Below are 9,550 nucleotides of genomic sequence, written 5' to 3'. Positions count from 1 at the left end.
CAGCTTCCCTGCTAAGAATAGCTCAGGAGGAGGGGATCGGAGTCTCAGGGTGGAGGTGTGGTAGGGCAAAGGGCCCTGCCAGCCATGGACTGCCCCAGGACTCCCTAGGCTGTCTCCTCTCTCTCACCTCTCTCACGGTCTCTCTGGGGTACTGTCCTTTCTGTTAGGGTTCGAGCCTCCCCATCTGTTTTATTTTCCCTCTTTTTTTTTTTTTAAAGACAAAAAACCATGTAATTCAGGCTGGTTTTGAACTCGTGGCAATCTTCCTGCCTCATCCTCCCAAGTGTTGGGATTACAGGCATGCCCCACCTCCCCTGGCTTCAATCCTGCTCTTGTAGTATCTGCCCCTCTCCTCCGCTCTCTGGGTTTCTGTCCACTTCCTTCTCTCTAGGTCTCTAGCCCTTTTTTCTCCTGGTCTCAGACCCCTTTCCTCTGCGTCCCTTCCTTCTGCCTGTTTGTCACTGTTCACGGATTCCTTAGACAGGCCCCTCCCCATCCTTAAACACCATCCTTGTATCTGAGTCCTGAAACACCTTGAATTTCTCTCATCTGAGCTCAGGACAAGACCCTCGACTGAGTCCCCACCCAGGAAATTCCAGGAGAGAGGACTCTGGGGGAGTCCCTCGTCCACTGTCTCTGGGCCGCAGGCGGCCTTATCACTGCCCAAGCCCAGCTGGTTAATGTCTGGCGGGAGCTCCTGGGAAAGTGGGGATGAGAGCGGAGGGTGGGGATCTGCCCCGGGACTGACACTGAATTGGCAAAAGACTCCACAGGGATCTCAGGGGTCCTGATCCAAGGGAGGAGGCGTGGGACGGGAGGGGGGATGGCCTGGATCCCAGGATCTAAAGAGGGTGGGGGCCTGGAACCTGGGTCCGAGGGAGGAGGCTGGGGGATCCGGGACCCCAGGTCCAGGGAAGAGGGTTGGGCTCCGGGTTCCGCGGGCAGGCAGCGCGTGCAGGGCGGGTCCCCGCCCCCCGGGGGCCCCGCCCCCGCCCCCGCCCGGCCGGGCCTTCCAGAGCGCTGGGCGAGGAGCCGCGGGCCCGCGCGTCCGGGCGGCAGCGAGGGAGGAGGAGCCGCGCCACGGGCAGCCAGGGCGCAGCGGAGGGCGCCCCAGGTAAGAGCCTCTGCGCCGCCTCCCCCGGGATTCCCGACCGGGTCGCCCTGCCCCCGGGTAGGGAGGGGCGGGGGCGGGGCCTGCGGGGGCGGAGCTTGGCGGAGGAAACTGAGGCAGGAGGAAAGAGTGTCCCAGAGATGGAGCTCTTTCCCCTTAGCTGGACACGGGCGCCAGGACCCCAGCCCAAACCTCCTTGTGGAGGGGGAGACCAGAGAGCCCGCGCGTCTGAGCGCTCAGAGAGGAGGTTACGGAGCTCGAGTCCAACCTCCAAGGGCAGAGGGCGCTGGGATCCTGCACGCCTAGTCCCAGGGAGGTGGTGGCAGGGCGGGCCGAGGGACTCAACTCCTGGGCTGAAGGCGGAGGCAATTCGGGTCTAGGTTACCTAGTCCGAGAGAGAAGGCAGCTGGGGACCAGGAGACCTCCCTCATCCAGGGAGCCACACTCCTGCCAGGGTCGGGCGCCCGGCGCCTCTGAACACCCTGCCCTCCCTTCTTCCCTTCTCCGAGCAAGGGCGCGCAGTCACCCCAGGTATGCGCAGCCCTAGTCTCGGGCGGGCCCTGGCCTGTCCTGCGAGCAGCGAGCATTCCAGGAAGCAGCCCGTGGACCCAGGGCTCCCAGAGTGCGGGCCCTCCGGGACCGGGTGTCCGGGCCAGCCCCGCCCCGCCCGTCTGCGAGATGAATGGCTCGAGGGGGCGGCGATCCCTCCCAGCCTCCTCCATCTGCCCCATCTGCTTCCCATCCCGGCGGGAGTCGTCACCTGCGCAGGGAGGGGCCTCGACAGGAATCTCTCGGGTGCTTGCGCTCTGAAGGAGCTCTGGGGAGGGGTGTTCAGGGGTCGGGGCCCTCCCTCCCGCCTGTGTAACCTAGCTGTCCCCGTCTTCCCCCAGGTGGCTGCCCCCTCCCTGTCCTGGGATGTCAGGAAGGAGGGGGCCACCCGTGTCCTCTACAGGGGCCCCACCGAGCCTGGGGGCCCTCAGCCCTGGCCCTCAGAGGTGGAGGAGGTGCTGACAAGTCTGGTAATCACCTGCTGCTCCCAGTCTTGGGCTTCCCGAATGTTGTGGAGAGGGAGCTACACGCCCCATCACTCCACCTTATGAATTTCATTCCCCCCGGGGACCCTGAGGCCTAGCCGAACGCGGGGGGGGGGGTATCTCACTTTATTAATGGCAGCTTTGAGCTGCATATGAGTCTCCCTGGAATTCCAGATTCTGGGTTCTAAAATTGTAGGATGCAAGCCAGGTATGGGGACCTATGGCTGTGATTCCAGCACTTGGGAGGCTGAGGCAGGAAGATCACCATGACTCCAAGGCCAGCCTGGGCTGGAGACCTGGCTTCAAAAATCAAACAGGGGGCTGGGGATTTAGCTTAGCAGCATAAGCACCTGCCTTGCAAGCCTGAGGTCATGAGTTTGATCCTTGGTACAAAAAGAAAATCAAACAAACAAATTGCAAGCCTCAGGAGGGGTTTCTTGGCTTGGTTGAGGCCAGTGGCTTGGTTGAGGCCAGTGGGTGGAAGTGAGCAGCTCAGAGTTACAGTTGTCACCTCCATATTTGTTAGCTGTGTGACCTGGTACAAGTCCTTAACCTCTCTGAGCTTGCAATTGGCCTTTTTTTTTGGGCTGTGAACTAATAATAGTTGAATAATTAATCTAGAAGTTCGGCCGTAGTCCCAGTTTTGCAGGCTGCCCTGGGGCTCCCAACTTGTTCCCCGTGTTTTGCCCCCTACTCTAACCCCAACCCCCTTTCCTTTGCAGGTGCGCAGAGATGCACCCACATCCTTGCTGCTGCCTCCCCATCCTCCTCCTCTCCCTTCTCCCCAATGCCCCGGTGGGGTGCCACCCGCCACCCACCACACTGCCCCCATTTCCAGCCCCCGAGTGGGACCTCCTATCCCCCCGAGTAGCCCTGTCCAGGGGCGCTCCTGCTGGGCCTCCTCTGCTCTTCCTTCTGGAAGCCGGGGCCTTTGGGGAACCGGCCAGCGGTGTCCAGGGCGTCCCAGCCAACCGCAGTCGGCGTGGGGTGAGCGAGACGGCCCCCGCGAGTCGCCGGGGTGAGCTGGCCGTGTGCGATGCAGTGAGTGGCTGGGTGACAGACCGGAGGACGGCGGTGGACTTGCGTGGGCGCGAAGTGGAGGTGCTGGGTGAGGTGCCCGGGGCGGGTGGCAGCCCTCTCCGTCAGTACTTCTTTGAGACCCGCTGCAAAGCCGACGGTTCAGGGGACGATGGCGGGCCCGGGGCTGGCGGAGGCGGCTGCCGCGGAGTGGACCGGAGACACTGGGTGTCTGAGTGTAAGGCCAAGCAGTCCTACGTGAGGGCGCTGACTGCCGACGCCCAGGGCCGCGTGGGCTGGCGGTGGATTCGAATCGACACGGCGTGTGTCTGCACTCTCCTCAGCCGGACTGGCCGAGCCTGAGGCCCCTGTCCACGAACTGGTCCCACAGACCTAGAAAAGGAGGGAACTGAAGGCTAAAACACCTCCAGGGAGGCCTGGCTACTGAAAGGACCTCGGTTTGGGAACTTAAATGATCACAAAACAAGGCTTTCTTTTGATTTTGAAAGCTCAATCCATGCAGTATGTGTAGTGAAACCCCCAGTGGGGTTTCAAAGGTTGAGTAGGTGTTCTGGATCAACTTGAGGGTAATCATGAGCGTTATAAGAATGACAATGGCCAATATTTGCTGTGTGCTTTATTGCTTTGTTGCCCCTAATTCAGTGCTCCTCAGCACTGCTGTGAGTGTCAGAGGCCCTCTGCTTTAAGTACACACCACTCCAAGTCATAGCACACCAAGTTGGCACCCCAAGAGGAGGACAGGAGGCAGGGGAACTGGCTTAGGCTGCAATCCACCCCCCATTCTGAGATGGTGAGCTCCCTATTGCAGTGTGGAGCAGTGGGCAAATAAATGGTCAGAGCTCAGGATGTTGGAGAGTTCAGTCGGGTTTCTACACCCTCCCTTCCCTGTCAAAACCTTTACACCATATTGGGAGGAAACCAACCTTAAGTTTGTCTGACTTGAGTAAGATGTGAGGTGCTAACCAACTGCTGTGGGCCCTGGCTGGAATCAGGGATCACTGGGTGCTGATAGGCTTTGAGTAGCACCACAAAAATCCAGCAAGGGCCCCAGAAGGCTGAATGGTCTAGGGGAGTCACAGGGTTCCTGAGCCAGGCTATAGAAGGTGACCTCAGTTTCCCTTAAGGCTGGATGGGGAGGAGGCTGTAACAATGAGGACTGAAGTGCAGAAGTCTTGACCCAAAGGCTGAAAGGTGACAAGGGAAGTCCCCACACCCTCCACTGCCCCCCCCACCTCTTGCCAACACACACGTACACCCCCCACCCCCGCGCGCCACCGGTTCTATTGTTTGAACTTTGGGTGATCTACATCATTAGCCCCCCCCCCCCCCGCGCGCCTTTTAAATTTTACCTTGAGACAAAGTCTCCCTAAATCACTCCAGACCAAGCTCAAATTTGCAATCCTCCTGCTTCGGCCTTCCGGAGTGCTGGGATTACAGGCTTGTGCACCCGCACCCACTCACACACACATTCTCTTAGGTCCAGCTTTGAGCTAAGGCTCTAGACAGCCCTTCTCCTGCCACTGCACAGGAATCCGGGCCCCTTGGAAGGGCAGGGTCTGCTTCCTCCATTTCTGCATCTCCTTTCTGTGGGTCCTGTGTCTCTCTCCGACTTTGTGTCTGTCTCTGGGTGAGCAGCGAGTGCCCCTCTTCCCGCTAAGCAAGTCTGTGTGTTCCCTCCGCGACGCGCCCTCCTCCCATGCCCAGGTGGAAGTCTTCAGCCGAATCAAAGGCAGGCAGAACACGGCCGGCCAGCCGGCTCCAGTGGCCCGCAGGGGGAGGGGGAGCTCCGGGATGTCTGGAAATCGTTACCCTGAGGTGGGCAGGCCTGGCAGAGGGGGAGGCAGCCAGGAGATGTAGGAAAGGGTGTTTCTCAAGGATTCCCATGTGTTGAGCGGGGGCTCAGTCCTGGTCCCCCTGTGAGTCTGTCTGTGTCTTTCTCCTTACCATCTCCCTACCCCCTCCCACACTTGTTATCTTCACTCTGCTCTCTGAAACTTTCTCTTACATTTCTCTTGCCTCTTTTCCCTTTCTGCTTTCCTCTCAGTCTCCAGCCCTCCCCTATATCTCTGCAGTCCTGTCCTCGCAAAGTTCCCTAGGACTCTTTCTCCCTTGGTCCATCCAGATGCATGTCGGCTCTTCATTGGCTGGGCGATCAGGTTGGGCGGGTTCTGTCACCAGGGCAACAGCAACTACAACAAACGAGCTCCTGCTTGGCAACCAGTCAGCGGTGGGAGCATGGCCTGTCCCAATCTAGCTCTGTGCTCTAGTCCCCCAGGGTCACCCATGTCAGGAAGGGATGTGCCTGGATCCTGGCCCAACTGGCATCTCACCAGCAGTGGCACTGCTCATCACATTATCCCACCTATGTCCTTTCCCCCGCCCACTGTACTGGTGAGGAGACCAAAGCTGAGGGAGGGGCCGTGGGTGCCGAGAAAAAAAGAGAACGGGGTTTGTCTGCAGAAGTGTCCTGGGATCATGGGTCTGAGGGAAGAGGGGCCCTGGACTCTAGCAGATGGAAAGAGAAGGGTAAGGGTTAGGATTAAGGTTCTTTTTAGGTGATATGTGGCATCTTCGCCTCAGTCCACAGTCTTGGAGCCCCTACCCCCTGCCGCCAGGCAGGCTTTGCACATCTGGGATTTTGATGAGGTCATCAGCAGATGGGAGACGACTACTGGCTTGGCCCAGTTGCCCAAGACCCATGGTGGGCCCTACGCACAGCCCAGGGCCCCAGAGCCTGCAGACCCCACGCAGACAGTGGGGATCAAAGCTTTAGAGGCAAAGGTAGGGTCCCAGGATTCCCCATCGCAGGGGAGATGGGGCTGGGCACTGCACCTGAGTCCCCTGCCTCACGTTGGGTCACTGGGTTGCCTTTCTGCAGCTCAGACACTGGCGACTCCCCCTGAGCACAAAACCCCAGAGCAGTGAGATGAAGGCACAGTACAAGGGCTGGCCTACCTTGGACCAGGACACCACCATCTACATTGGGGCCCAGCCCCTGCCACTTGCTGACAAGCACCCTGGAGGCCCGGCCCAGGTCAGAGAAGAGGAGCCAGAGAATGGAGTGTCCAGGAAGAGTGGGAGGGCACTAAGGTTAGGGACTAATCTAGGAGATCCTGGGATGTGGGTAGGGCCTGAGAGAGATCCAGATGTGGAGGTTTGGGACGGCCTTGGACTTCTCTAGCCTCAGCTAGAAGAGGGAGGTGACTGGAAATTTGAAATTCTGGCTCTGAAATGGGTTTGAAGAGGGCTTGAACTAGTCAGGTAGGACTGGGGGTGGAACTAGAATATTCCCAGGCAGCGTAGGGGTGGGAGGTGGCACTGGGTTTACTTGAAAACTTGACGTAGATTTGCCACCCAAGATGCACTGGTTCCCAGTGCCAGAACCAAAGTGTACTGGAGGTGGAATGGGAAGATCTGTGTGTAATTCGGTGGCTGTGGGCTTTGATTTGAGTGTTTAGATTGGTGTGGGCTTTAGGGAAGAAACTAAAGTAGCCTGCTGTGGAACTGCTTGGGAAGGATTCTAGGGGCAGAGTGGAAGAGCCTGGTCCAGCAGGGCTGCCGTAGTGGAAGATGTGCAGTCTGGGCCCCAGGACTTGGAACCAGGTGTGACCCCTTCCTTTCCCACCCCTCCTCCTTCCATCTCCCTCAGGCTCTAGTCCCCTGGACAAAGAACCCTGAGCTGGCTGGCCAGCATTTCACGATATCTGACCAAGGTGTCCTGGACCGCCACCAGATCTATCTGACCACTTCAGCCCGAGACTTTGGCTTCTACCCCAAGTAAGCCGCATCCTCGATTGCCCCTAATAGCCCTCCCACCCAGCCCTACCTAAGCCAGTGGGAGCCCAGTCCTTTTCTGATGGTTTCAACCGTTGACTCCAGAATACAGCAAGAACCAAAGTTCCGACCCAGTTCCTATCTCTTTTTAGCATCCAAGTTAGGGATGATAGTAAACCCCTGTAATCCCAGCTACGTAAGAGGCCGAGGCAGAAAGATTCCAGGTTTGAGCCCAGCCTGGGCAATCCAGTGACTTAAGAAGACACTATGTCAGATTTTAAAAAAAATAATAAAAAGCTGGGGATGTAGTTCAGTAGTAGTGTTCGCCTAGCATACAAGAGGCTCTGGGTTCAATTCCCAGCAAAAAAAACCCACCCTAGGACACCCCCCACAATCCTGGCGCTGGGGACTGAACCCAGGGTCTGTGTGTCTTGAGGAAGTGCTGGGCCAACGAGCTGTCCAGTGTTGGGCCTGGGCAGCTTGCAGAGAAGAGCTAGCTCAGACAGGGGTGGGAGAGACGGGGACACACTCCCAGGACAGAGCCTCCTTCCCAGGGATGCGACCGGTTCCTGGACCCAGGAATTGACTCCGCACCTCCTCATCTCATTTTCTAAGGGGTCCCCCAGTCCTACTAGTGTTCATTCACCTCAAAAGTAGGAGTTGGGGTCTGTTCCTCTGGCACAGAGGTCTGATCTCCGGAACGCTCTTCTGCAGGCAGGAGCTCTCTGGCTACCCCCGCCAGGACGTATTGACCTACTGGAACTTCAAGGGGGCGCTTCGGGGCAGGGCACCCAGCCTGCAGCGGCCCAAGCAGCTCTGGCTGCCCCGCGCGCTCCTGGTGACGCCGGCCGTGCCGCACCGCGGGTCCCTGTCTCTGGTTCAGGAGTCCTACAGGGCTCCACTGCACCCTCTACGCCGGATGGACTGGTTCTGCCCGCTGGAGGCGCCCTGGGGCGGCCTCCACTGGAAGCCCCTGCCGGGCATCTTCAGCGTGCCCAAAGCCTACAAGACAGAGTCTTGCAGCTATGGCAGCCTCAAGCCCGAGCTGGTCTGAGTGGGCAAGGTAGGGCCTAGGCCAGGCCAAGCCCACTGTCTCGGGAGGAACCGGACATGTCCATCAAAGCAGCGGCCCATCAGAAGACACACCCTGCCAGGGGCGGGACTCTACGCACCTATTAAACTCAGGCCCTGCCTACTCCTGGACTGGCTCTTTGAATCCTAATCTCCCCGCAAGAATTGGAAGTGATGGTGGGGTGGGGATGTTCTGTCTGAATCTCATGGGCCCCTGCCGTAGCACAGCACTTGGGAGGCCTCTAGGACTGGCTGGACCTTAGACGGAAGCCACACCCCTCCGGAAAGGCAGGACTGGCAGGCAATGGATGGCTTCCAGAGTCCACAAGTGGCCCCAGCACCTTCCTGGGACAGAGTAGCAACCCAGAGGTGGCCTCTTGGTCCCTTACTGGGTCAGGGCTTTCTGCTTCCCACTTCCGGGGGCTCCAACAGGACCTAGGCTCTACCTCCGGTCACCTTCAGCATGGTGGCTGTGAAGCCACTGCTGTCTCGGTGACCTTGTCGCGTCCCGCCCCCGGGGGGATTAGTGTCCAGGTTACCCCAGCTTGCTAACACCACCAAGTGGCCTTGCCACCCCCACAACTTACGGGTATAAAGCCAGGGAGAAAAGTAAGGGCAGCATCAAGAATGGAGATGCTCCAGGTAAGAGGCGGCCCTGGGGAGCTCCCCTCTTCCAGGCCACACTGTAGGGACAGAATGGTGTCACAGGTAGAAGTGGCCTCCTCCTAGCGGGTGTGACAGTCAGCAGGCTTCCCACAGGTGGGAAGTGGTGCAGCAACACATGATGGTGCTGGGGTCCCTGGGGTTAGCCCCAAAGTGTTGGGCTGGGGCTCTGACTGGGTTGCCAGGTCACAGCACCTGAGGGTCTGGCCTTGCTCAGGGACTGCTGCTGGGACTGCTGCTGAGCACAAGTGGGGTATGGGCCTCCAGGGGACCGCTGCGGCCCTACTGTAGGCCTATCAACGCCACCCTGGCTGCAGAGAAGGAGGCCTGCCCCATCTGTGTCACCTTCACCACCAGCATCTGTGCTGGCTACTGCCCCAGCATGGTGAGTGGCCCAGGTGGGCAGATGCTGACCTGACAGGGGCGGGGACCCACAGGCAGTACCCGGTAGTGGGAGGGAAGGTGTGCACGGTTCCAGGACACCCAGAGCCTGAACCTGGGAGCAGGGTACACTCAGGTGAGGCCCTGGTTCCAGTTGATGCCCACCAGCCCTGTCTTGGTTCCCAGATGCGGGTGCTGACGACAGCCCGGCGGCCCGTGCCCCAGTTGGTATGCACCTATGACGAGCTGCGGTTCGCCTCCATCCGGCTCCCTGGCTGCCCACCTGGTGTGGACCCTGTGGTCTCCTTCCCCGTGGCACTCAGCTGCCACTGTGGGACCTGTCGCCTCAGCAACTCTGACTGCGGGGGTCTCCGGGGCCAGCCCTCGGCCTGTGAGCTCCCCCACCTCCCGGGCTTCTTCTTTCTGTAAGGACCCGTGAAGCCTTCCCAATAAAGGCTTCCCAACCCGCATGCACTCT

At 59.4% G+C, this 9,550-nt stretch overlaps 3 protein-coding genes across 4 annotated transcripts; all 3 read left to right on the top strand.

Annotated features, from left to right (window-relative positions):
- Positions 1-1,002: 1,002 nt before the first annotated feature.
- Ntf4 (neurotrophin 4) lies at positions 1,003-3,777 on the top strand. Of its 2 annotated transcripts, none has more exons than XM_063253069.1 (3): positions 1,003-1,114; positions 2,002-2,130; positions 2,868-3,777. In XM_063253069.1, the coding sequence occupies exon 3, from the start codon at positions 2,878-2,880 to the stop codon at positions 3,523-3,525; it is 648 nt and encodes a 215-aa protein (XP_063109139.1). In that variant the 5' UTR covers positions 1,003-1,114; positions 2,002-2,130; positions 2,868-2,877; the 3' UTR covers positions 3,526-3,777. The 2 variants fall into 2 exon arrangements, with proteins under 2 accessions (XP_063109139.1, XP_063109138.1); XM_063253068.1 differs by lacking the exon at positions 1,003-1,114 and adding an exon at positions 1,200-1,642.
- Positions 3,778-4,519: 742 nt separating this feature from the next.
- Saxo3 (stabilizer of axonemal microtubules 3) lies at positions 4,520-8,018 on the top strand. The gene is made up of 5 exons (XM_013147929.2): positions 4,520-5,574; positions 5,764-5,964; positions 6,062-6,217; positions 6,833-6,960; positions 7,672-8,018. The coding sequence occupies exons 1-5, from the start codon at positions 5,419-5,421 to the stop codon at positions 8,009-8,011; spliced, it is 981 nt and encodes a 326-aa protein (XP_013003383.1). The 5' UTR covers positions 4,520-5,418; the 3' UTR covers positions 8,012-8,018.
- A 630-nt stretch (positions 8,019-8,648) lies between these two features.
- Lhb (luteinizing hormone subunit beta) lies at positions 8,649-9,542 on the top strand. The gene is made up of 3 exons (NM_001172830.2): positions 8,649-8,670; positions 8,909-9,076; positions 9,259-9,542. Exons 1-3 carry the CDS (start codon positions 8,656-8,658, stop codon positions 9,499-9,501), a joined length of 426 nt encoding a protein of 141 aa, NP_001166301.1. The 5' UTR covers positions 8,649-8,655; the 3' UTR covers positions 9,502-9,542.
- The last annotated feature ends 8 nt before the right edge of the window (positions 9,543-9,550 follow it).

Source organism: Cavia porcellus, unplaced genomic scaffold, assembly GCF_034190915.1.
Source record: "Cavia porcellus strain 051 isolate PalLab524CR breed Dunkin Hartley unplaced genomic scaffold, mCavPor4.1 scaffold_7, whole genome shotgun sequence".
Taxonomy (NCBI): domain Eukaryota; kingdom Metazoa; phylum Chordata; class Mammalia; order Rodentia; family Caviidae; genus Cavia; species Cavia porcellus.
The sequence above is the reverse complement of the archived record's forward strand: the minus strand, read 5'-3'. Positions and strand labels throughout refer to the sequence as shown.